The sequence below is a fragment of the Asterias amurensis genome, chromosome 1, assembly GCF_032118995.1.
Source record: "Asterias amurensis chromosome 1, ASM3211899v1".
NCBI lineage: Eukaryota > Metazoa > Echinodermata > Asteroidea > Forcipulatida > Asteriidae > Asterias > Asterias amurensis.
Window position 1 is genome coordinate 530,723 of NC_092648.1, and position 27,661 is coordinate 558,383.

General features: G+C 36.8%; 1 protein-coding gene and 1 long non-coding RNA gene across 3 annotated transcripts; one reads left to right on the forward strand and one right to left on the reverse strand.

Moving 5' to 3' along the window:
* Positions 1-5,910: 5,910 nt before the first annotated feature.
* Positions 5,911-10,428, reverse strand: LOC139944177 (uncharacterized). The gene is made up of 5 exons (XR_011786927.1): positions 10,338-10,428; positions 8,948-9,030; positions 7,841-7,975; positions 6,695-6,777; positions 5,911-5,978 (listed from the first exon to the last, which is right to left on the reverse strand). It is a non-coding gene; the product is annotated as an uncharacterized lncRNA (long non-coding RNA).
* Positions 10,429-15,701: 5,273 nt separating this feature from the next.
* LOC139941406 (ribosome biogenesis protein NOP53-like) lies at positions 15,702-27,274 on the forward strand. Of its 2 annotated transcripts, XM_071937881.1 has the most exons (13): positions 15,702-15,918; positions 16,755-16,834; positions 17,159-17,246; positions 17,612-17,805; positions 18,185-18,270; positions 18,771-18,866; positions 19,014-19,118; positions 19,850-20,020; positions 20,530-20,705; positions 21,317-21,383; positions 21,531-21,607; positions 22,002-22,055; positions 22,426-27,274. In XM_071937881.1, exons 1-13 carry the CDS (start codon positions 15,791-15,793, stop codon positions 22,430-22,432), a joined length of 1,329 nt encoding a protein of 442 aa, XP_071793982.1. In that variant the 5' UTR covers positions 15,702-15,790; the 3' UTR covers positions 22,433-27,274. The 2 variants fall into 2 exon arrangements, with proteins under 2 accessions (XP_071793982.1, XP_071793991.1); XM_071937890.1 differs by lacking the exon at positions 22,426-27,274 and having other exon boundaries at positions 22,002-22,059.
* The last annotated feature ends 387 nt before the right edge of the window (positions 27,275-27,661 follow it).

A 27,661-nucleotide genomic window follows, 5' to 3' on the forward strand; every position in this document is an offset into this window, starting at 1 on the left:
CAATACCTAACACTCGACTTTCATGATATAATTTTTATCCAATGTAATTCAGGCACAACCGTTCAGTTAATTAGCTTATTTACTCATTGTTTTTATTTAAGCTGTACTGATTGAAAACAAATAAAATTAGTACATTGCTGTGCCAGGCATTTACTCTTTTGACCGATTTGGAACCATTTTATTTTTCGGCCAATTTTTAAAAATGGGCCTTTTTGAGCCAGAATATTTGGTTTAAAAAACTGCAAGGGGTTAAACTTGGTCTTCTGACCGATTTGAATCCAATTTTTTTTTCGGCCAATTTTTAAAAATGGCCCTTTTTGAGCCAGAATTTTTGGTTTAAAAAACTGCAAGGGGTTAAACTTGTTCTTTTGACCGATTTGAATCCATTTTATTTTTCGGCCAATTTTTAAAAATGGGCCTTTTTGAGCCAGAATTTTTGGTTTAAAACACTGCAAGGGGTTAAACTTGTTCTTTTGACCGATTTTGGAACCATTTTATTTTTCGGCCAATTTTTAAAAATGGGCCTTTTTGAGCCAGAATTTTTGGTTTAAAAAATTGCAAGGGGTTAAACTTGTTCTTTTGACCGATTTGAATCCATTTTATTTTTCGGCCAATTTTTCAAAATGGGCCTTTTTGAGCCAGAATTTTTGGTTTAAAAAACTGCAAGGGGTTAAACTTGTTCTTTTGACCGATTTTGGAACCATTTTATTTTTCGGCCAATTTTTAAAAATGGGCCTTTTTGAGCCAGAATTTTTGGTTTAAAAAACTGCAAGGGGTTAAACTTGTTCTTTTGACCGATTTTGGAACCATTTTTTTTTTTTCGGCCAATTTTTAAAAATGGGCCTTTTTGAGCCAGAATTTTTGGTCTAAAAAACTGCAAGGGGTTAAACTTGTTCTTTTGACCGATTTGGAACCATTTTATTTTTCGGCCAATTTTTAAAAATGGGCCTTTTTGAGCCAGATTTTTCGGTTTAAAAAACTGCAAGGGGTTAAACTTGTTCTTTTAACCAATTTTGGAACAATTTTATTTTTCGGCCAATTTTTAAAAATGGGCCTTTTTGAGCCAGAATTTTCGGTTTAAGAAACTGCAAGGGGTTAAACTTGTTCTTTTGACCCATTTGTATCCATTTTATTTTTCGGCCAATTTTTAAAAATGGGCCTTTTTGAGCCAGAATTTTCGGTTTAAAAAACTGCAAGGGGTTAAACTTGTTCTTTTAACCAATTTTGGAACAATTTTATTTTTCGGCCAATTTTTAAAAATGGGCCTTTTTGAGCCAGAATTTTCGGTTTAAGAAACTGCAAGGGGTTAAACTTGTTCTTTTAACCAATTTTGGAACAATTTTATTTTTCGGCCAATTTTTAAAAATGGGCCTTTTTGAGCCAGAATTTTCGGTTTAAGAAACTGCAAGGGGTTAAACTTGTTCTTTTGACCCATTTGTATCCATTTTATTTTTCGGCCAATTTTTAAAAATGGGCCTTTTTTAGCCAGAATTTTCGGTTTAAAAAACTGCAAGGGGTTAAACTTGTTCTTTTGACCCATTTGTATCCATTTTATTTTTCGGCCAATTTTTAAAAATGGGCCTTTTTGAGCCAGAATTTTCGGTTTAAAAAACTGCAAGGGGTTAAACTTGTTCTTTTGACCGATTTGGATCCATTTTATTTTTCGGCCAGTTTTTAAAAATTCGCCTTTTTAAGCCAGGATTTTTTGTTAAAAAAACTGCAAGGGGTGAATCTTGTTCTTTTGACCGATTTGGGATCATTTTAAGCCGGGGAGGGCGCTCTACATATGCCAAGTATTTTGGAGGCCAAGTACTTCCGCCCACAAGAGGGCGCTATAACGAAAACTTTTAATCAATCAAATTTTCCGAAAATGTTTTAATTTGGAGGCCGAATACTTACGACCACTGGAGGGCGCTATAACGAAGACTTTTAGGCAACCGGGAAAATGTGTTTGGTTACAGCGCCCTCTTTTGACTGAACTTTACATTATTTTGCTGTTATAACTGCCCTGTTTAACCCCACCCGACCCAAAAAGATAATTTTAATTTGTCTAATTATGAATGTAGGACTGTCTGCCAGTTTATGACAAAAGTGGCTGCTTAATTTAACCAACCAATGTACTCCAACTTAAGAAATGAAACACAGCTAGACTCCATATCATTTTATTTAGCAAATTTATTACACAAAAATCAGCAAGACTTCATAAGGAGATAGTGCCGGTGCCATGACAGGCACAGGAATACTTTTTTTGTACACCAAGGTTTATATTTTTAATGGCAGTAGGGGCCTTGGCTACAGTTGTAAAATCAAAACCGAGGCTGCTTCTTTCAGCCACAAAAGTTGCATCTGCATAATAACATTTATTGTTTGTTAATTAAATAAAAGTAAAGTTCTGGTATATATGCACAATTGCAAGCAATTTAATTAATTTACTTCTTAATTTTGGCTATATCATCCTGGTAAGGCTAGTTAAAAGCAGGGCCACCACGTGCAGGTCCCAGGATACCAGCCCCGACACGCCCGGGAGATCATAAGGGCCCTCATACTATATTAAATCAGCGCCCAGGTCCATGCCCCCGTCTGAGGGGGGCACCCCCTACTCCCGAACGCGGTCCCTAGTCACATGGCCAAGACTAGGAACTAACCCGTTTGGTCAACCATAGTTTGTGATAACACCGGAGTGCACCTTTAAGATCAACCACCAGATGTGAAACAACCGGCCGGGCTAAGACCCCACATGCCACGTGCATGTGTCCAAGTCCCTTTTCGCAATAAGTCTGGAATTTCCCATGCTTTGTACTTCCGGATTCCAAACAATGTTAGGGTTAGGGTTAGGGTTAGGGTTAGGGTTAGGGTTAGGGTTAGGGTTAGGGTTGGGGTTAGGGTTAGGGTTAGTGCCGCACCACCAAGGCCCTAAGATCGCCAAGTAGCGCATAAAAACGCATAATAATGTGCTTGCTTGCAATGGTGTACTTATTTACAGAAATGTTTTAAGTAGTTTAAAAACCTAATTGAAAAACACCATTAAAACATGTCAGGCCTAATAACACATCTAAAAATTTAAGACAAAATACAGGGTGGTTCATTCATAACTTGACAATGAACAGCTATAGTGTGTTCTGATTACTAGATGCTGATGTTTTCATAAAAGTTGCTTTCCCTTTAGTGTAGCCTTCAGCGATGTCAGTAGAGCTGATTCCCTCTGCACTTGATTGCACTTGGGGAACAGCTGCATGCCTGGCTCTGAAAGATTAAGTTCAAAGACTAACAGTTAAAAAAACAAAGCATTCTGATTATTTGCATCATGTTAATTTACTTTCCATTTCTTGGTTTTGTGTAAAGTCTAACTTAAGCGGCAATTTAGGTGTAAATATGACTAATTGCCTTTTAGGAATGTACCTTTTACTAGAGAGTGCAGTTACTAAATCAAAATTGAAAGTAGAAACTCACCAATTCCAGAAGTGACAGACAGTTGCTGTCCCAAAACAGGTCCATGTTGACAACAGGAGTAGAGGTTGAAAACCTAAAGATCGTGGGGTCTTTAAGATAATGCCCGAATCGGCCGCGTATCTGCCGCTTAGGTCTACCAACCGCCGCAATCGACTTTTAGTCGGTTGGAAGTGCGCTTAGGGCGAGGCATTCTCAAACCAATAAATGTGAGCACGCATACAGACAGAAAAACATCAACAAACACAAACAAATTGCAAGCAAAACTTTAAATAACAGCAAAACGAAGCAGAGATTAAAAATTTAACAAAACTGATTTTCTAAAGCTCAAGAAAAAAGGTAACACTAGGACTGCTCAAATAACAGTGAAGTGTATTTTGCCTTGTGGAACATCGGAAGCCCTCCTGTAACAAAAGAAACGGTAGACTTAAAAAATTACTTTCAAATGAATTGCTTTAACTTTAGAATGTTTTCCAAAACACTTGCAGAACACCAACATTTTGGAAAATCTATTCCAAGGAGAGCAGATCACTGTTGTGGTCCGTAAAAGTTTTTCCAGATTATTTTTAAGCAACATCGATTGGAGGGGGAGGGGGGTTACATTTTTTATGACAAAAAATTTGTTTGTGTTTTTCCATTTGAATATTGACATTCCCAAGGTGCAATATAAGGCCTAATTGATGACTTCACTTTGATAGTTTGAACCTAACATACATGCTGAAATAAACAAAATCAAAATGGACGATGCATATGGTGGCCATTTTGAATTCCCAACAATATAATATGTGACAAATCACTTCCGTTTTTTTTAGGAAACTACAAAAATTATGTGGAAAGTGTTTAAAAATTTGTTTTGATCAGTTTACCCAAGTTCAACAAATAGTTGCTATGGTAACAGCTGACCTAGATATTTTTACAATAATTATGACCCAAGATAATTATCGGTCACAAATTTGGTGCTGGAAATTGTGTAAGGGTTTCAATTTACCTGTGTAGTTCTTAATGCCAGGCTGTATGATGATAAAGTGGATCCAAGACATTCAATTGTTGACACTAGATGTTTTGGAGACTGCGGACAAATCAAAAGAAACACACCTTTTTGTTCAAAAACGAATATTTCTGAACCTTACTTGGTTCATCGTAGGACCACGAAAGTCATTATTTGTATAGGCTCTAATCAAGAAAACAGTTATGAGTAGCTAAAGGGGTATTTTCTCAAAATTCCAATTTATCTAATACAATACTGATGTCATCAATTCTTAGGAGACTACAAACTTAACACCAAAGCATATCTCTACTTGTTTAACTTTTGTAACAATTATGTAAGAGCTGTTGTATTTGAGCAGCAAAAGATGTACTTTTTCAATTTTGTTATAATTTGGAATAGAACTCTCTATTGAGGGACTAATTCAAATCAAGAAGTATCTGTGATAAGCTGGTCCTTATTATTTTCTTATCCTTTATTTTTACGAAGTAAATTATTGTATTTTTGCCTGGCCAGTAGTATAATTTGTTACAACCAAGGGCCAAGTTTCATAAAGCCTGTAAGCACAATAAACTTGCTAAGCCCAGCCAAATCTACCTAGTGTAAACTGGATACCAGCCAAAATTGCCAAAGTATTACTGATGCAACTGGTGCCACACACAACTGTTTTGCTTAGCAAAGAAATCAACTGACTAGCATTTTCTGCTGAACAGCTTTAGGAAATTGGGCCCACATCATTTAGGCCTTTTCCCTCGTGTAAATATTCAGTACTTGTTGAGTGCAAATAAGAAAAAGGGACAGAGAAGCCAGTTATTTGTTTTCTTGTGTCATTATAAACCTGTGTGTATTGCAACCCCCGGTCAAGGCTACAGTATTTTTGTCTGGTCAGAAGTATAATTTGTTACAACCAAGGGCCCCGTTTCATAAAGCCTGCAAGCACAAAAAAACTTGCCAAGCACAGCCAAATTTTCCTTAGCAGAAACTGGTTTACCAGCCACAATTGCAAAAGGTTTACATTGTTGCAACTGGTTCCCCACACAATTGTTTTGCTTAGCAAAGAAATCAACTGAGTACCATTTTCTGCTGAACAGCTTTAGGAAATTGGGCCCACATCATTTCTCAGCAGGGCCCAATTTCATTAAGCTGTGAAGTGGAAAATACTGCGTTGAAAATTACTTTTCTAAGCAAAAATTAGGTGGGAACATGAGTGGCAACAATGTTCTTCTTCTGACAATTTGGCTGGTAACTTGTCAGCTAAGCAAGATTGTTCCATTCTTAGCAACATTTTCTGCCTACAGGCTTTGTGAAATAGGGCCCTTATTGCATTCAAGTATTTCTTTACAAGATTATTTTCCAATTTCAACAGCAACATCATGTTGACATTCCGCACAGTTACTCAAGAAATCAATTGGTACTAAGTGTAATTTAATATTAAAGGTTACCTTTTTGAAAAATTACCTCACTGGAGAGTACTTAAGCTCAATTATCATGGGACAGGCTTGAAAACTGGTTGACGGAATGACCTCTTCGAAGATGGTAAGCTTAACTGCAATAAAAATAAAATGCGCAATTCGCAGAATTAAGTATTAAAAATCATTATCCATCATTAACAAAGTGTGTCAGATAGTTTGCTGTTACGTTAGGAATTGTTCTGCTGGTTCATTAAAAACAAACGTAAAAGTTTAGTTTTTCAAGACAAAAAGTTACCAAACAACTAAAGACAAATAATTATTTTTGATTGCTGCAAAATCGCCGGAGCATTTGTTTTTTGCATAAAAAACTCATGGACTTTATCAGTGAGCCAAGGATCACACTCATGTCTACAGTACCATCTGGGAAGTCGTCAGTCAGTTTCCCTTGTGATTTATTACTTGATATTTGAAGAAAAAAAAACCCCATAAAACTAGTGATCCCTTTGCTGCTGCCTCCGTGGTTGTATTGTAGACTTGAGTGCGATCCCCAGCTATTATAAGGCAGTTACAGTTTGTATGGCTTCTAAGATTGGCAAACCAAAACTACAAATGGCCAAATAAGGAGACAGTGTAAGCATTAGGGCTCCATAGCTCAGTTGGAAACTGCCAGTATGCAAATCTGGGGGTCCCAGGTTCAAGTGCTGACCAAGTCCATTTTTCTATTATATAGTTCAACCTACACTTGGGAAACAGCTCATACTGATTGTTTACATGCATGTCATTTTGCTTTGAATTCTGCCTATAGTATTTGGGTATAACTTTTAAAACTTCACTTTTTATGGGAACTTACCTCTGGAAAATGCTTTCCTCTCTTTGATAGACCAGTCTTTGGCATCGTTGATGATTAGATCTCTTAGGACATGGTAAGCCTTACTGCAATACAAACAAACGCACTTTAAAATCATCACCCAATAAAACACATTAGATTCAGAAAAATGGCTTTTAACTGAGGATTTGTTTTGTACTTTCGAATGAAACTAAATAAAGTAAACAAACATCAAAGGGGGGGTTCTTGGAGTAGGTTGTACTTAGAAGTATTATTTTTTAAAATGTAAACCAAATATCAAGCATCGCTTATTATAAGAGATGTCAGAGATACCTTAAAACAATCTCTTCAGGGCGGGTGTTGGTATGATCTTCATTATCAGTGAGCTCTCAGAATTTAGCTTTGGGCAAATATCACACAAACTTTTAATTACCAAAAGTTGAACATAAAAACATAAAAAAGTTTCTCAGAGAATTATTAATAATAGTAATTTGGGAGGCTTATCATCCTTACTCGCAGCTAACAGCTAAATTGCGAAGGACGCGGCTACACTGTGTTCGAGAAGCAGGCATGTAAGGGCGCCTTTGGCAGCCAGCCACATCAAACCAACATGACCTCAGAGCACAGCCAAGATCAAAAGTGTTTGATTTTTCCAGGGAGGGAGGGAGGAAAACCAGATGGTCTGGAAAACCCTTGTGGCACAGCAGAGAGCCAACACACAACTCATCTCACATATGACCCTAGCCGAGAATCGAACCGGGGTCACCTTGGTGAGAAATAGCGCTTTAGGCACAAGCCAACCATGTTAACAGAAGTAATTTTACTGCTTAGAAAAAAGGGGTTAAAACAAGAGCAAAGTGTTTTTTGAGATGTCATAACCAATGAAAATTTCTCTTAATGATGGGTGCTTGGATGATGTTATTATCTATGAGTCTTAAGATGAAACTTATCAAATAAATTGCATGCAAATTAAATATGCTGCTGTGTATGCTTCTGATTCCCAAAGGTTTTTATTGGCATTTATTTTAAGTGTTTTACCAAATATAAACGGACCATTTAAAACCAGACTGATCAGTTCCCCACCTAGCCTGTTTATCCTGAACATATTGCTACACAACAAACACATAAGACTAGCTGTCAATTAGTTTAATTGACTCTTTAGGAACTAACCTTTCACTGGAGAGCAGCTCCTATACCATAAGGCAGTCTTGAACATCGTCAAGAGAGTGTAGCTCCTTTTTTATAATACAGTCTCTGATACTATACTTGACGGCAGGTAGGTATCTCTTTGTGATTGAAGACTTACTGCAAGACAAACAATGCATAGTTTGCAAACTTTACTGTTAATACTAATTATCCATTATTGAAACAGTTAGATTCAGGTAAAATAAATTTAACTTGCCATTTTTCTGTAAGTTTAGAGAGAAGGTATTGGTTTGATAATCACTCTTAAAACTAATGGTAAAAAGAACCTTTGGCCAGAAGCCTACAGCAGATTTTGATAGTATAAAACATTTTGAGAAAAATTTCTGTTTGAAGTAATGTGGTTATTGTAAACAAACGACAGGCGCTCACGCCTGTCAGATTGTGTTATACCTGTAGGGAAATACTCTCACTGGATTTTCAATGACATCTCAAAAATGCGAGCACTCTATATTCAGATGCTAGTTTTTTGTGTGCACCATCTTCATTTTTACAGGACCAAAACAATCAAATTGTTCAAAAAAAGCAAAGGTATACTTTGCCTGTAAACAAAATTTAAAAAAATGGTCTATAATTCAAAATAATTGAAGTAAACAAACACTAAAAACAAAGTTTTTGTAAACACTTGTCACATCAGGATTTGGTTGATCGCTGGAAAAAACAGAGGAGCAGTTTGTGGAGATCAATGTAAAAAGCCTGAAATGTGTGATTCATCTTAAATAGGATTTAAGGCATTGCATGGCTTGGGGTAACACCATGTGTGTATCTACTTGCCAGGTAGACTTTGTTCTCAGAGAACTGTCTTTCTTTATTCTACTACCGTGGAGTAGATTGTTTGTGTGTTCGGGAGACCTGTCATTTGCTTTTTAACTATAACCCGGGCGGATGGTATAGAAAGTAGGCCGAGACTACTACTTTAGCTTATAGGATCGTGATTATCTGTGCTACCGCGGAGTGAGTTCTTAAATTGATCTCAACGGTTTGGACTAGCTTGCTCTAGTCATCTTCAATAGTGATTCATCTTCTCTTTTTGGGGGTATTATAAATATTCAAATGTTACCTTTAGGAATTTACCTCTTAATAGAGAGTACTTGCAGCTCCTTCATCATAGGCCAGTCTGGACATCTACTCGAAACAAGTATATCTCTTTGAAGATACTGCAACACAAACAAAATACAGTTTTAAACATAGTGTTTAAAAACAGTATCCATCATTACAACAGTAAGATTCAAATAAATGGCTTTCTCTTAAAATTTGTTTGTGTACTTTCAATCAAATTTAAATAAAGAAAACCAACATGGACAAAAGAACAGAAATATTTTGAAGAAAATTGTGCTAACCAGAACTATTTTGAATGTTGCAATCAAAATACCAAGAAACAGCTTGTTGTTTTCAGTGTGTCTTGGTTAAAACACATCAAACCCTAACCTAGCTATCATTAAACATCACAGCGAAGGCATTAAAAGCTCAATTATTCCAAACTTTAAATTAACAGAAAATACCAAAGCAATTTCAGCCTAAATATAATGAGTGTATCTACAACATGGAAGGAAATAATTACTAAGGGAATCAATGTGTGGTGAAGAGGTTTTCACTTAGTGGTTTAATCCCAACGAGGCCTTGTTCTTGATAATTTTACCGAGACGAAAACCACTAGTTGAAAACCTGTTCAACACACTTTGATTCCCGGTTCATAAATACCTTTTCGGTCAAAAACATAAACACTTTTTGTTCAAAAAAGGAAAATAAATGCAAAAATTATAATTGTTCAATGATTTCTTTCAATACAACACCCCTCCAGCTATGAAATGGTAAAGCCCTCCACCGCCCTCGGGTAAACAACTCCTTATAAGGGAATGTTGTGCGCGTCGCACATATTGCGTGATGTGACACAACTGTTTCAGCAGTTGCTCTCGACCAATAGGAATGAAGAAACTGTCTTATAAGAACATATGCAAGCTCGCGTGTCATGCCCATGTTTCAACACTTTTTACTGGTCATAAACAAAGGTTTATACACACCCACGCGACGCGCTCTCCACCAATAGGAATAGTGAAACTGTCCAAGGTATTTATGAATATAGCTTAAAGACTCTCATATAAAGACATACAACAACACTTTAAGACCTACTGAATGTGAATATACCACTTTTATTAGTAATTCCACTCAATAAAGTAATCAAAGTGTATGCATCAAGTGACAAATAGACACCAAAACAATAACAAAGCATCATAGCAAGCCTGGATCACAGCACCAACAGCAATTTCCATGGTGCTCCTTGCTTTGCTGTGGAGCCCTCTGCAACGTTCTATTTCTATATTTCCTCATAGAGGTGCCCTTTACCAGAGGGAAATTGCTTTGCCCCTTCAAGAATGAAGTTCAATGCCTGTCATAGTGCTGTTATTCTTAAGTACATATTTTTTGTCTGAACATCTTTTTGTTACCGTTTACCCGTGTATCTTACCTGATATAGAGAGAGCGTTTTGTGCTGGTTGGAGACTGCCTGTAGTACTGACTGAACTATTTATAATTTCTTCCCTCGAGGACTGTGTTCTAGTTATCAAAAGTATAAATAACAATGTTTGTCAGTGACAATAAGTTGTTAAAGATAAGCAATGAATTTAACAAAGGAAACCACAAAATATCTAAATAGTATTAAAAATTAGTTGCGACTAGTTTCAAAGTCTTAATTAAATAAGGTACAATTTAGTCGATCAGTCAATTTCACTGCCAAGCACTATCCATCATTCATTAGTACCTCAGAAAGTTGTGCTCTCTTAATGGTCGAAGCATGCTCAGGTTGGAGTGTTTTAACAAAAGTTGATCTAGCAAACAAATGGCCTGTAACAAGCTTGTTGGCTTGTTATGCAGAAACTATCTATTACTGGCATTATATTATGTGATGGCACATGATCAGCTGTGCTTAGTTGGTCACCCTCATTAAACATGGTGTTGGAAAACAAAAGGGGAAAAATCAAATAAACTGGTTTATTTCTGGCTGTTATTATTATTATTTTTGCAAGAGAATGATAACTAACATAATGGGAAGCATAAAGCACAACACCAACCCAAGTATTTCTATGGTGATGTTATATTTCAAATCTCATAGTCTTGTTCTTGCAAGCTGAACTGCATTAAGAATGGCCGCTGAACGTAAATAGAACAATAATTCTAAACTGTATGAACAAAAATCACAAATTCGGTAGAATTGTTTGCGTTAAAGGTATTCATTAATGGCAATAACAGTGAGAGGGATGGTTTTTCAAGTGTGTGGTAATGACCAGGTTGGTGGTTGGCCACTGTATTGCTCTATTTGATTGGGTTTGAATACTTAAAGTTCATTTTCTAAGAATTTACCTTGAAGTGGAGTCAGCTTAACTCCATTACCAGTCTTGGACATCTACCTGTGATGGATAGATCTCTTTAGAGAAGGCTTACTGCATAACAAAACAAAATAACAAAAGTGTCTTTAAAAAACAGCATTTCAGATAAGTGGTCTGTACCTGTATAATTTTCAATGTTTCACATTAGTAAACATTATCCATCATTGATCAATACATCAGGGAATTGGTCCACTCTGATTTGTTGGGTGTAAACAAAATAAGGTATAATTTGAGCTGGTTCTTGCAAGTATGTGTAAGTATGTGTAAAGCCCAGTTCATACTTCCTACGAATGCAGCACCTGGGACTGAGTGTATGCTTCCATAAAGAAAAAAAAGTTGAACTATTAAAAACAAAAGCTTTATGACCCTTTCAGTTTTTGCACCGTTAAACAGCCAATAAAGGATGATCTCAAGATTTCAACTATTACCTTTTTTATGGCCAAATAGACATTGTAGATACCGGTTATTAACCATTTTACTCTCAGAATTTGCATTAAGTAATAATCAACTCAAGTCAAAAATGCACCCGGCCGCCAAAGTTTTTTCAGCTTAATGGCTTAATGACCCCTTGGCGCCAATGAGGATTTTCCCCTAATTAAGTGTGAACACATTTCTCCAGCTTTGGCAAACTGTGGGTGCTATTTTCCACATCAAATAGCCGCCACTGACGTCACAATTCCTTTGTCGTGCGGGTTTGTTTGACCCCACGTTTTTCAGAAATTTGGCTTGGAGAGTTCTGGAGAAAAACCCTATTTGACCATGTTTTACTTGAGGTAAGAGACTCATTATATTTTTGTTATGTTTCCTATGGACTGCAGCTATTAGAAAACTGTAATATCTATATATTTGAGATCATCCTTTATTGGCTGTTTAAATAATGGAGGTAGAACTGCCTCCATAATTTAGATAAGACGCTATTTTTTACCTTTTCAAAAGTCAGATAAGCTGCATCTTGTACGCAGGAAATTACGTCATTAGATTACTATCTGTTTTTTTTTTATAATTATCTTATACAAGGCCAAGAAAAATAAACAACATGTTGCTCGTCCTGCCCGCTCCAATTTTAGAGGCGCTGATTTGTTGTTAAAAAAAAAAAAAAAAAATTCATCATCTTTCTTTGATATTGGCCTAAAACATTGATATTTCCCCAACGCAAAGACCTTGAGAAAATCCGAGTTTCTTTGAAACATTTTGCCCTAGATCTTTGCACCAGGACATGATGCCACACTCACAGAATAATTTTGGAGCAAAAGCAAGAAGGACTCTTGGAAAGAATAAAAATATTAGTCGAAATGGACACAGAAACACATGTGAATTGGAGGACATGCCGTAAAACCATAAAACCATCTTCACAAACAATATGGCGACCATCTTAGACATGGTGGCCATCTTGAAAAAAAAGGGAAAAAAGACAAGCAACATATTATTTATTTTACTTGGCCTAATCGGTGCTAAAAAAAAAACAGGGTTGCATGCAGTCCTCATCCAAGTAGGGTGTCGTGGCTGAGTGGATTAGAACACCGAACTCAAGCTCTGGTGCTTCTGTTCAGCAGAGTGTGGGTTCGAATCCCGGGTGTGAAACTTGTGTCCCTGAGCAAGACACTAAACTATAATTGCTTCTCTCCACCCAGGGGTAAATGGGTACCTGCGAGGGCAGAGATGGTTCTTGTGATTGATTTAGCCGAGTAGCGCATATTAATGTTGCACAAGGCTGTATACTCCCACCAGGGAGCTGAGATGGTTTAAGGAGTGATTTAAGGCCCAGTTAACATGGGTAATAATGTGAAGCACTTTGGGACGCCCTCCGGGTGTGAAAAGCGCTATATAAAAACAGGTTATTAAGTATCTTTTAGGTAGAATCATGTGAATAAAAACATCAATTTTCTTTGTACATTTTAGAGTGAAGGAGGGGGGTATTGAAAAAGTGTACAGTTTGTACGCTTGTGAAAATGTTCACTGTCAGTTTCACTCTTGAGTCTTGTACAGGCTGGACTCGATGAGAGTATGATTCCAGGCTTGTGCGGGGGTAGGGAATTTTATTGGAGCAGTTGCTTCAAGTTGTTCAAGTTCGGTGCAATCACTAATGAGTCATCAAGGGCATTCCACTCTACTACGGTTCTTGGAAAGAATTATTTTTTGTGGATATCCAAGCAGGCTCTGTGGGTTATGAAGCTACTACTATTTGTTTGGCCTGAGCGCTGGGTTGCTGGCATTAGGTTGATAGTGAACAGCCCCTAACCAACGTGCCCTTAAAAAAAAATAAAACTTAAAGACACTGGACAGTGGACACTATTGGGTAGAGCTACCTGGTGGGAGTATGAGTTGGTGGGAGTACAAGATGGTTGACCAAAACGAGCGAGTGAGTGTTGTGTGAAATGACAGAACAATTTCCGTAACCTGCCACACCTTTTCACAAATTTCTACAAAAAGGAATAGGCCCATCTCATTTAAGTTAGATACTATTTTAATTCAGCCAAAGTGAAAATGGTGGCAGGATAGGGAAACTTTTCCTGAACACAGTAACTTGGAGCACACTTATTTTCTCCGAAATAAAAACTTCTTAACACAACATTACGTGCACAAAAAGCGACCTCATTGCAGCTACCCACGATATTGACACAACACAATCTTTGGCACACGTTTATTCCCGACATACAGTCACATACTCCTACATTTTAAACCACACAATTCTCTCTTAATACTTAAACAATATTAATCAAAATTACACCTGGAATTACCCTGACATAAATGCGGTTACTTTGAGAACCTTTCAATTTCAATAAATAAATACTGAATAATCAAAATCAGAGATTTAAAACAGAGATAAGTAAAACCTTTACCCCATAACTTTATGACGTCTGGGTACACACGACATGTACAGACTGACGTCTTCTGTCCGGGGACTCAAAAGTTCGGCTTTCAAAACTTTGCGCCTAGTGCAGAAAACATCACAATTTCTCCCATTTTTGAGAATGAAACTTCTGCTAAAACGCTTTAGTTTATAACACAAGACAATTCTTAACTCACCAGTACACTTTTCCAGTGGCTTTCCTTCAGAACTCCGGTGAAAACCCAAAGTTTTTGGAGCAAAATACATGAAGAATTTGCATTGTCGTCTGCTTGTCTTCGAAATTAACGCACATGGCCGGTCGGCTGCGCAGACGACCTCTCCCCCCTCTCTCCTCGAATCACGCCACCTCGGATCTCATTAGCATAACAAAAGAGCCGTCTTCTGGTTGGCAAAAAGTTCCCACCATATTTGGAAATACGGGACGGGCGATTTTGTTGACAGGGGTGATCAGAGCATATACTCGTAAACAAATACTAAAGTGTGTTTCTTAATTAATGAACCAGTGTTTCCAGATATGATTCTTATTATTGTGCGGATTTGAATTTTCTGAAGAGAACAATACCCTTTAAGAGAATGGAACAAATGACGGCAGAGAGATCATAGCTTGCGTCTTCAGGTAAGGAGAATTTAAAATTGATCAATACTACCTATCTAATAGTTAACACATCTAGGTGCGACTGAGAAGAAGGGAACATTATTTTTGTTATAGGGTAATGAGAAATTAAAAAGTGATAAATTAAACTAATTTACATAACCAAGCATGCGCACACTACGCCGTGTCGATACATCTCGTCACTGCATGCTGTGGGGGCCGGGGGGGGGGGGGGACTGAACGTCAACGCTCATTGGCTAACCAAAAGTCACTGCTTTTCGTGTGCCTGCTTGTTGAAAACTTTCCAGCGCTTGTAAAGCGCATGCTGATCTGGCGCTTAGAGTTACCATAAAGCATGTAACCACGAAACATTGCTAAGCACAAAAATATTCTGCCAAAACTACATTGACTGGTGCCGCACTCAATTTTTGCTTAGCAAATATATTTGTCAAACAATATTTTCAGGTTTTATAGAGCTGCATACCTGATGTATCACAGATGCAACAATGACAATGACAATGACTAATGGCTTACTTTTTGACCTCCCAAAAATTGGAAAATAAATCTAAAGTTATTTTTGATAGGTATCAAGAGGCTAAGAGACTTAATTGTTTGAGTAGTTTTGAATAATTAGAATTTCAACAAATACAATACCTAGTATATGGTATTATATTTTTGAGTTGCACCCTGTCGGTCACGACAATGCGCTCGGTCTGGTGCCTACTTGGTATACAATTAATTAACACAATGGTTTAAACAACTTTGTAAATAAAATTGCCGTTTCTTTTATAGGGCTCCCCCCATCCAGCCAAGTTGCCCCTCCCCGTCCAACCCCGCCCACCCAACTATGCCTGCGGTGATTAACTATTGAGGGCGGTATAACAAGTATTTCTTTCCCTTAATTAGTAGTCTGTGCACTTTATTTGCCGAATCACGTTCAGTTGTATTAACAAATAATAAGTCAGGGGCAAGACCACTTAGTTTACATCAGGAATACGTGATAGAAATCAATGGTGACGACACACGTGCGATTAACTTGATCATATCCCAACAATCTAACTTAAATTTAGGGGTTTTGTCAATCAAGAATCATGACGAGTGTACCAGCAGCGAAAAGGAAAAGGGTTGCCATGAATCGCAAGAAGGCATGGCGGAAATATTCCAACATACAAGATGTAGAAGACTTTCTTGAGGAACAGAGACAGCAGTTGCGAACAGGGTAAGAAAAATGCATTGCCATTGCATTGCCATTGCATTGCCATTGCATTGCCATTGCATTGCCATTTATTGCATCTATTGCGCACACACACGGCGGTGGCAATGTAGAATACTTTACAAACTCTACACGGCAGTAACACTAACAAATCATTCATCAACTCACATTAGATCTGATGTGAAGATTTGACTGATTAATTGATTGATTGAATTTTTTGCATAAAAATAAAAACACAGCACACAGCAAAGTCGAAGAGCAGAGCAAGCATTTTGCTTGGCCCCAGCGGCCAGCCTATCATCCAGGACCGCTGGGATGGGCTTATCGCTTGCACAGATTCTTGTTCAGGAAGTACGTCATGTGTACAGTGCATAGAAATATGGTGCAGTGTGAGTGTGATGCATGATGGGACTGCGCATTATTAAACCAATGACAGTGCATGATACGTTTGCCCATCCCAGTGCCTTTGGTTAAAGCAAGGCGCTGGGGACGAGCGAAAGCAAGCATGTGGTGGGAGAACAACAAGAAGGAATGATAATCCATACTGCCCTATTTCTTTCTCCATCCATGGAATGGATCAATCATTCAAATTGATAGTGATGATGACCGGAATAAAATAAACCAGAATTGAACTTGTTAGAATAGGACACAAGAAATAAAAACTGCACAAACAATGAACAATTAAAAGTTTATTTAAAGTGTGTCAGTTGGAAGGAAAAAATGGGATGTACTGTACAGAATGGCATAACTGTATATCCTCTTTCACAGTGAAACCAAAAATTTCATTCAAAAATGACTTATTATTATTTAACAAGTATTTTTTTAAATTTTATGTTCTGCAGAGGTTTGGCATCGGAGAAGTCAAATGAAGCTCTTTTCTTTGAAGACAAGACAGCCCACAGAAAAGGACAGAAAAAAACAGGTTATTACTACTTATTGGATCCAAACCAAGCTTGGATCTCTATTCCTGATAGCATCATTTATTGTTTGGGTCGCCAACAAAACAAATGGACTGAGAAATGAACAAGGAAGGGCAGCCTATTTTCAGGTCTTGAATTTCATCTTTGAGAGGGCAAGGCCATTTTCTTTTTCTTTGGAAAATCTTATAAAGTCTATGGGAAACTTTTGAAGGGGAACGAAGGCCAGACAAGGGACAACGGAGGCGGCCTTTGTGTAATTTCTGGCCTCTATTTTGATAAAATTGTATAATTTATTTTGATATTTCTTGTTCATCCTTTAATTACAGCATCAAAGTCAACTAAGCCGAGAGGCCCCATACAGCATAAAGTTGATCTTCGAATCAGACCACATCCCAGAGTTCCACCTATTCCTAAGTAAGTTTGAAGACTCTGTAAACCTCCCCCAAACGTTTAATAAATAAAACAAAAATTTAAATAATAATAACAATAATACTTCATTGTGTTTAAGTGGCATTTAATAAGAAATATGTTGTTATCTAAAACATACATGTGTGCAATGTGTTACAGTGGTCAAGTGGTTAGACCACATTAAGAGTCAGTGTTGCTAAGAGTACTTTCCAGAGTTCTATGAACAAAATAACATTCATATAACTCGAGTGGGATTCAAACCCACCATCTTTGAATTCTAGAGAAGTGTCATACCAAATAGACCACCGAGAAGCTTAAAGTAGGTCCAAGTTTAACCACCAAATATTGACAAAAGTGAGTTCTTTCAATAGAGCGCTTCCCCGCCAAGAAAGGAGGAAGAGCAGCCGGGTTTTACAGATCCAAGCTCAAGAAAGAAAGGGAATCTACAGTGAGAACAAGCAGAAAAGACTTGATGAGGCAAAACAACAGCGTACGCTAGCGACAGGGAATCGAAAAAGAGAAAAGGAACTATTAGATGAGCGGAAAGCAACATTTGATTTGTGGGGTGAGCTTCTAAATAATCACATCATGTAACTTGATCTTTCCATGGCAAAACAGTTTAACTCCAAATTCGACATTTTGAGAGATGCAAGTACAGAGGTAAGATGATTTGTAATGGAAATGGGAAACGTGCCCTCAATTTACTAACCAAAGATCTTATTTAAAATTTAAAAAAGTTTGAGTTTTGCCGATTACTGTGGTACAGGCCTGATTCTTCATGGAGGCAACAGAGGCGATTGCCTCCATGCCCCCTGATCATTGCCTTGGTTCCCAACTGTAACAGTATATGAAGAACATTTACAATTGAATTGACAGTGTATTAAATGAGAAATGCCTTTGTATATGAAACATTCTATAACTTGACATAACTAATTTGTTGATAGATTGTGACATGGTCAAGAAGATAAAGAAATCAGGTATAGAGGCTGATGAGCATTTTCTACGACAGACAAAAAAGACACCAGCGAAGGTAACTACAATCTTTCAAACACTTGTAGTAGATTGTTTGAACAGTCACAACTCTTTGTTTGATTTGAGTAGTCTTTTGTGATTGTATGTCTTATAATAGTAATTATAACATTTTGATACAGCTCTTCATGCAACTGTTTCTAAGCGCTATAACCAGATTGATAAAACAGATGGGATTTATTGACTTAAAAGCGTCCAATGAAGTAGCTGCTTGAATGTTGGTGGGTAGCTTGTTCCAAAGTGTTGGGAGCTATGACTGAGAAAGCACGATCACCATAGCGTGTTCCGGGGAAAGCTTGAAATGAGCGATTGAAAAAGAGCAAAGGCGTCGATTAGCTGATGATAGTGAAGATTAACAAAGGGCGATGAGATCTTGGAGATGTCTTGATTTTTTGACAGCCTTTACAGAGCAACTACTGGATTGTTTTCGTCTATAATTAACTGCTTTACCATTCAATGATTATTTGTTTTTAACTTGCATTGTTAATTTTGTTGAAACAGCTACCTCCAAGATACCAGGATAAACCCAGCAAGTTCCCAGCAGTAGAGATCATTGCTCCTGGTGCTTCATACAACCCATCGCTTGAAGATCATCAGGTTTGACAATTGTTTTTCCTAAACTCCACTCTAGGTACTTAACCAACATTAAGATTGTCTTGCCATAAGCAACCCTAGATCGTCTCTTCCCTGTGTTATTAATAGTATCCATAACTAAAGCATTTTTCATGATGACATCTTTGACAGGATTTGGTGAATGCAACTTACGAGATTGAGTTGAAGAAACAGAAAGCTGAAGAGAAATTAGACAGATGGCACAAGATTCCCAAGCTCAGCGCTAAACAAGCTCAGGTAAGTAGAGTCTAAAGAGCATCTGAATGGATTGACTGTGGCTCTGGCTCATCAAGCCAGCAACATCAATTTCTAAGCATGTTCTCTGATTTAGGTTACTAGCTATAGCCATAGCCATATGTCCTGGGCACAATTTCATAATGCTGTTAACAGTTAGCAAAACAAAATTCTAAGCAAAAATTTAGCTGGGCACCTGTTGGAAAAATGTAAACTTTATGGAATTTATGGTTGGTAACCAGGTTCCGTTAAGAAATAGTTTTCTGTACTTAGCAAACCGTAAGGAATAGTCATCAAGTATGGGAGGTACATCAAATGATCCATTGAGAATAAGAACTTGTAATCATACATGTAGCTCCTTATAACATTCTTCTGTTGAGTCAAAAGATGCAAGGCATTCATGTCTGTTATAGACTAAAAACCATGGACCATTTTTATTTGTTAAGAAGATCTTCATGTCAAGGAAACTCTGCAAACTCCCACAAAGGATATCAACATCAAGCTGACAATAGCCAATCTCTCTCATACAAACATTGGTTAAGCTTCTATGATTATGAGTTACACATATCAAGAAATTGTGATTCAGTAACTAGACGACAACACTTAGTATAAGGATTGTGAAATCTGCAGTTAGCTTGGTAGGATTCAAACCAACAACTTTGTGATTGCAAGTCCCGCAGTCTAACCACTGGACCACGGTGACCTAATACTGACTTGATTTGTTATGTTTCTAGGCAACCTACATTGATGAGATGTCAGCAGGACTCTTCCATGACGATGAGAATCAGAAGGGAGATCCTGAAGATGTAGAAGGTGAAAAAGGTCTCCTCCCGAATCCCCCGACGACGTTTGAGAATCGCAAGACAAAGAAGAGGAAACGAAAAGAGAGGGCACTCAAAGAAAAGGTCGGTGACTTTTTCCAAGATTGGAATTTCTAAATCTATTCTATTATAAAGTATGGCACATGCATGTGACAAGGGCTTATCTTAGCTGGACTCAGATACTGGAACTTGCTACCTCTCAACATTTGTACTTGCAACTCTGTTCATCAATTCAATCGTAAAATCAAGTCATACCTATTTTTTATCTTGAGGATCCAGTTCAATTACGTTGTTTCCTTTCCCTGGAATAACTGACTTCAGCAAATTGTAACCATTTGAAAAATGTGCTTTATAAATGCTTGTATTTTTATTATTATTTATGCAATGTAGGATTTGTCTTCCTCGCTTTTTTTTCCACTCAGTCTAAGCTTGGTTACTGATGTGTTTGTCAACAGTGCAACTTAATCCAGTAAGGTTTGCAAAGACACCGTGTAATCAATCTCTTGATGAGTTGTGAAAAATACAAGAAGAACCAGTGATTTATCAACTTGACGTAATTAATTTTCACCCTTTGTTCTCTTCTGACCATAAAGGAAAAAGAGATGAAAGCTGAGAAGCGTCTGAAGATACGACAGAATGAAGTTTATCGATTACGCAGCATAGCTAAGGAGATGGAGAAAGAGAAAGCGGATGCAGCGATAGAAAGAGAAAAACGTCTTCAGAGAGAGAAGGAAAGAGAGAAGATCCCAAAATCACTCGGACATCACAAGTATCCTTTACTCATTCTAGAATGTTGAAAATTTCAGTTACACTTGGGTTTAATTTTTGCAGTACACCATGTCTGTAATCTCACTATACTTCTGGAATCTGGGTTATGTTCTCAACACTCTAATGGAGCCAAACGAAAAGAGAGAAGACAATGAAGAATTTCAGGTTTAGATGTGGGAAAAAAAAGCCACAAAATTATTCCAGGACCTATGCAGTCAAGTAGGTACTGAAAACCCAATCCTCATAGTGGGATTCGAACCAGGGTCCCGGAGATGGAAGGTGAGGAAAGATACCACTGCGCCAACCTGACCTTATCATGATTAGTGTGAAACAGTTATTTTCAGTTATTCTCATAAACAGTAACACTTTGACCAGAACCATTGTTGAAATCTAACCCAACATAGTGGTGTTGGCAAGAGGTGGTGAGATTACCAAATAATACAGTAGTCGAAACAACAAATTATTCAGCAGTAATTCCTGCATTTAACACAGTACAAGCCATATAATCTATTAAGTTTTTTGTTGGTGTATACAAACAAAAACTTAATTATTTGATTGATGAATGAACGAATCAATACACTTGTTAGTTCTTTAACCATATTGCTACTTCAGATTGGAGGAAGAACCCATGGTGATCAAGCTTAGTGATGAACTGGTCGGAAGTCTACGCCAACTCAAGGTACTATCATTGAACAACTGTATTATTGACCAATTGTCCAAAGGCTTTTTCATATATTAACCTCTACCCTTGCAGGTACTCATTTATACCCCTGACACCTTATAAGTTTTGTGAATTACAACAATCTTTGGTTTTCTTATTCTACAGCCGGAGGGTAATCTCCTGAGAGATCGTTACAAGAGTCTACAAAAGAGGAATATTATTGAATCAAGAGTTTGGAAACGGTGAGTTCAGTTTTACTGCAACCCATGTTGGAGTCAAGTCGAGTCAATGAAAAAATTTCTCAGAATTTATTCTTAATCAGCTGAGTCATTCCTGAACCAAAGATCAATAGTGTAAACAGAAAGCTCTGTTTATATTATTTTTGTCTATTTTTTCTCTGTTTTTTTTTTTTAAGCGTCGTCTTCTCAATAATTTGAGTTGCGCTATTCTAGAAGTCAACGTCTCGGTGTGTTTTACAGTTTATTTCGCATTTTAGGTGACGCTATATTTACATGGTAAGCATTGCAGACAAATGGCACGTATGACAAGGTGTAGGCAACATTAAGACAAAGTTATTGTTTCCTGTATTGTTTTGTTTCAAGTTTATGACTCATTTCGGTACCGTTTTGTTTTCAGAGGTGGCAAGGCTAAGTATAAGGAGTATGAGAAGAAATCACACAAGGAAATAACGTAAGTTTAAATATCTTCAATCATGTCTCAATCAAATAGAAAGTGGCAAATTATTTTCCCCCTGCAAGAGGATATGTAACATTGCTTTGAAAGAAAGTAAATAGCAAATGAGATACACATTAACCGCGATTTCAACCCTTCGCTCCTCATGAGGTAATCAATGAAATGCTTTTGAATCAGGAAGTGTAAGTTGACATACTGAATGAAATCTCATCTTCTGCAGAGTGTATGCATGCCCTGAACTGTATCATAAATTGAAAAATTCTCAGCATCTCTGCTGCCACCTAGTGACTCCTTTTGTCCATGATTGATTGTGTTTTTGTCTACTTCAGTAAAAAAGAATGGATGGATTTATTTGGTTGTTTTTCAGGAGTTAAAGGACAATGGAGCGAGTAGGATACTCAAGGGGGTCAAGGAGTTCTTCAAGGTGTTTCAGACTATGTCAAGAATTAAATTGTCATCACTTAAGACTGCTCTGTGTATCATGTATGGTCTCTACATTTCATCTACACATCTATTGAGAAGCATGTATCCGAGACACTGGCGGCTTCTAGATTGGCCCCTGTATATGCATAAAACACTGTCCCTGTATTGGCCCCTGCATATGCATAACACACCTTTGTGCCATGTTTGGGGTTTCAAAAGATATCATATTCAGGGTGGCAATACCCCTAACCCCCCCCCCCCCTTATCAGCACGTGTTTAAACAGTATATTTTAAAGTTTAAGTTTATTATTCGCTTGTCGCAAAAAAATTACATGAATCAAGGATAAACAGTCTTCCAATTGGATTTAAAAAGACACAAAAGAGATGTTACTATTTAAATCATACCCATACCGAGTCAACATCAGATGTAACTACTTGAATAAAATCATGTATTTCCACTTGACGGCTTTTGTTTATACCTGTTCATGTTTGTTGTGTTGTCATTCAACCCATTAACTATTTCTTGCATTTAAACCATATGTTGGTTAGCAGACTGCAACAGCTATTTCTATTCAGTCATTTATTCTATCAAGTAAGAAGCTAGAAAGTTCAGCGCTAGAAAGTTCAGCGCGCAAAACTTGATCCCAAGAACTCCATCACTAACTTTTGATGACGTGTCATATAAGTGGTAAACAGTTGGCAACTACTAAATTCTATTTACTCAAATAAAATTCAAACTTACTCGGTTTTCAATATCACATTTTTCTTTTTAATATTAAGTTTTTCCTTTTTTTTTTAGTTTTCGGGAAAATACAACACAGTTTATATTGTTTTAGAGTACAAAGCCCAGAAACTTAATGGAAATGAATAATAAATAAGAGATCTAAAAATTAATTATTCAAATTATGAACTTATGTGGCAGTTTTGTGTTAAAGAACCCTGATTTAACAAAACAAAATACCTATATAAGCAAAGGATTTAAAACCATTAGATGTAAGCTTTCGTAGTAAATTTTCTGTACATCTTTTTAGAAGTTAATTGCAAGTTCAGAAGAGAAGTAATTTCAAAACTTTAATATGAGGTATTAAACAAAACAAATTATCTGAAACATGGTTATTGTAATAGAATTGAGTACAATGGTCATAATTGTTTAACTCGACAATATTCTGCAGGGAAGGTAGTGGTAAGACTTAAAATTTAAATTATTACGTAAAAAACTTGATCTATGTAATAAGTTAGTCTTTAAGTGCAACCACTACCTTCCTTGTTTTATCTATCAGACTAACTCAGCTATTTTCTCAGTATTGTATAATATACTGCAGTTATATCTTCATTAATTGGATTTAAAGGGGCTCTTTTTCTTCAGATACTTTGTCCAACTTGTTTAGAAGTATTTTCAACCTTTATACAGCGTGGGGGCTAAACATTTCCTTTAATACAGGCCAGTGAACACTCATTGGCTCAAATCTGTGTTTTGTTCTAAATTTAAGTCATCATTTTACTTTGCTTAGACTCTACAAATTTTAAATGACTTTGAGCAGATTAATTTGATTTTGGTAATCCACAAAATGATGGACACTATTACTCGGTACCGATCCTTGAAGACATGTAAATGAATATAAAGAGTTACAAATTGGAGTACCCAGACTTTTTGACGAATGAAAGTTGTAGTTAAGTCACTACACTTGGTAAGAGTTCCCGACCATTTTTCTTCCTTCAAAGCGCATTTGCGTGTTATAAGATTTCAAATGTCAAATTTGGTAGAAAGATAACCCTTTTGGATTTGCCAAGATGATATTTTAAAGATAATTGCATACATGGGTTTTATATTCTTTACCATGGTAACCATGGTAAACAGTCATTCAGAATAAACAAAATTGTACCAAATAGTTTTTATGTCATATCTCAATATATTTGGTAAACCACAAGGGAAACCGACTGGGTAATTTATCTTTTTTTTTTAGCACCCCGAACACAGATATTGACAAAATAGGGAGACCGCCAATATAGGGCTAGATAGTTCAGTTGGTAGTGTGCCAGCACGTTAATCTGGTTCGAGTCCCACTCCAGTAAATTTTTCAATATTTTTGGATCCAAGGTTACAGCATACAATAAACAACCAATGTCAATCCGAATCACCTTAAAGGAACACGTTGCCTTGGAACGGACGAGTTGGTAAAAACAAAAGCGTTTGTAACCGTTTTTTATATAATGCATATGGTTGGAAAGATGTTTTAAAAGTAGAATACAATGATCCACACAAGTTTGCCTCGAAATTGCGTGGTTTTTCTTCTACTGTGCGAACTAACACGGTCAGCCATTTATGGGAGTCAAAATTTTGACCCCCATAAATGGCCGACGTGTTAGTCGTCGAGGTAAAAGGAAAACCACGCAATTTCGAGGCATGTTTGTGTGGATCATTGTATTCTACTTTTACAACATCTTTCTACCCATATGCATTTCATAAAAAACGGTTACAAACGCTTTTCAAAGACCAACTCGACCGATCCAAGGCAATGTGTCCCTTTAAAACTACTCCTTATTGATTACTATTTTGACCTCCTCTTCTACAACTTAGAAAACTCATTCCTTGCCAAACTGTGTTTCACTCATTAGAGACATAAATTATCCTGATGTGTCTGAAAACACTTGACTACAAGACTTCTAGCTAGTCTAACCCGACAACATAATACATTCATTCAGGGACTTCTAGCTAGTCTAACCCGACATATATACTCATTCAGGGTATTCGTTTCAGAGGTAGATTTCACAAAGAGTTAAGACTAGTCTCATCCCAAGTTAGGACCAATTACGCGTATTAAAAAAAGAACTAGCTTTATGTTTTTATTATTCCCTAGGACTAGTCCTAACTCTTTGTGAAATCGACCTCAGGACTTCTAGCTAGTCTAGCCCAACATAATACATTCATTCAGGGAGTTATACCATTCCAGGACCTTGGCTCTGTCTTAAGCTCCAATTTAGTAACTTTGTGAATCAAAGAATTGAATAACAGGCATGGAATTTCATTTTTGATCATATTAAAAGGGCAAGGCCATTTTCATTTTGAAAAGGGCACTTTCTTTAGAAGATCTTAAAGTCAATGGGAAACTTTTGAAGACCAGGGGCAACAGAGGCCGATGCCTGCGCGTAATTCCAGGCCTGGAAGAAGTATATGGGAGCCAACTACAGCTGGCTCTCGTTAAAAAGAGCACTGCTATAGAGAAGTTTAAATGTGAAGCCCCAATTCTTATTCTGTTTGAAGTTTTTTGTTTTGTTGTTCTCGTTTATCAATGTTTCTTTTACAAAGAGGTAATTTGGCCAGTCCCAGTGCTCTTGTTGTTGAAACGAGAGGCGACTGTACGTGAACAAAATCTCTTTTGATGGCGAGAATTGATGGTTCTGAAAAGAACCAGGGTTGAGATTTTGTAGCGTATCAGTATTTTGTGACAGGTCCAAAGATTTGACAAAGGATGCTTAATTTAGAGCCAAAGTCAAGGTTAGGTAAATATCCCAGTTCAATCATAAAATCATCCGATTGGTTGGAAGCTGCTCATGTGATCAACAGGCACACAACATTGTTCTGTATGAACATCTAATTATAGAACATTTTCTAGTTAAAGCAAAAGCGGGTTTGTGGCCTTTGCCAATAAACAATCTGGTATTTTGAGACGGATACACTGTCAAATAGTTTTGTTCTGTTTCTTTTTTCTTTACTGAGGTTGTTTTCTTCTTTTGCAACTATTTAGGTTGATTTAAGTCATTTTAGGGTTAGTTTTCCAGCTATCTGGAAAAAAAAAGATCTAAAAAGCTTTTAATTTTCCCCGAAAGAAAACGAGATTAATACCATGAAATAATAAAATAATCTATATATATAGGATGACCTGACTTCTACAAAATATTGTCCAACTTTTTTTTCCAACAATCCAGTAACATAAAAACTTTAATTAGGATATTCCCATATCGAGGAATGGCCCAAACAATCTCATCCAATGCACATTGGAGAGACGAATTCAGCTTACTGAAGTACCCTATCTAGGCTTAACGTGAACAAGAGGGCAAACCAAAATATTTCACAAAACTTTTAAGAAGAAATTGTTCTTCCTTCTTAGATTCATTTTATTTGATAGATTTACCTAAGTTGAAGTGGCTGTGTCATCATGATCAACGCAGGCCTGTGGCTGTTCAAGAAGTTATGAAATCTCGCCAAGTTACTGCACATGCGCGCACACCCTATGTATTACACCTATGGAGAGCGCGCATGCGCGCAGTAGCTGGGTGAGAGTTCATAATTTCATGTACAGTGACAGGCCTAAGTTTATTCATGACAACACAGCCCTATTTCCCTTTAATGACAGATAGGATAATACAGTTTCACAACATTCTAATTCACAGTCCTTGATAACTATTTGCATGAATTTGATCAATTTTTAAATCTCATGTAAATAAATTGTTTAATTTGAATTAGTTTGTAACTATTTGACAGACTGATTACAATAATTAGTCAGGTAGAACTGCCAAGATAATTCATTCATCAAAAGATGAATGAAATTCATCTCTTAAAAACATTTTTGTTGATAAATTGTAACATTATTCGGTTACATTGAGCTACAGCTTCATCTAGACTTGGTAATTTGTACAAGTTAACTTATTTTTTATTGTTTTTTTTTTTAGCAAAGCAAACATTATTGGCATTTGGATCCACCACACAGGCTAGCATCATGTCAACAAACTGGAAGACCACAAAAATAATATAAGCATTTCATTACATTGATGGTTTTCAAACTCTACTTTGCATGTTATTTAAATAAACAAAAGATACGCAAAAAATATGTTCAAACTAAACCAAGCATCACAAAGCTGACACATTTGGCTCATATCACACGTTTGTATCCCTACCTATTACATTCATATCTTACACAAAGAAAAACTAATGAGTTATTTTCTTGTATTTTTAAGATCATGCATATGCATGACCCTCCTGCATATGCATGACGATAAAGGCTAATTTACATAACATTGAGTCCCTTATAACATTAACTTAGCCACTACATTATGCATACATATAACTTGTTATTTCACCTAAATAAGAAAACCACCTCATTCTCCGTATTCCTTAATCTAACCCCCCTCGAGTCATTCATCTAACTTCTTTATCTACAACCATTTTTTTATTTAAATTT

Bases quoted from the DNA above. Each gene is read 5' to 3' on its own strand.
- LOC139941406 (XM_071937881.1), top strand. From the start codon at position 15,791: ATGACGAGTGTACCAGCAGCGAAAAGGAAAAGGGTTGCCATGAATCGC. The intron at 21,384-21,530 runs GTACTATCATTG...CTTATTCTACAG, and splicing joins GAAGTCTACGCCAACTCAAG to CCGGAGGGTAATCTCCTGAG. The intron at 21,608-22,001 runs GTGAGTTCAGTT...TTTTGTTTTCAG, and splicing joins GAATCAAGAGTTTGGAAACG to AGGTGGCAAGGCTAAGTATA.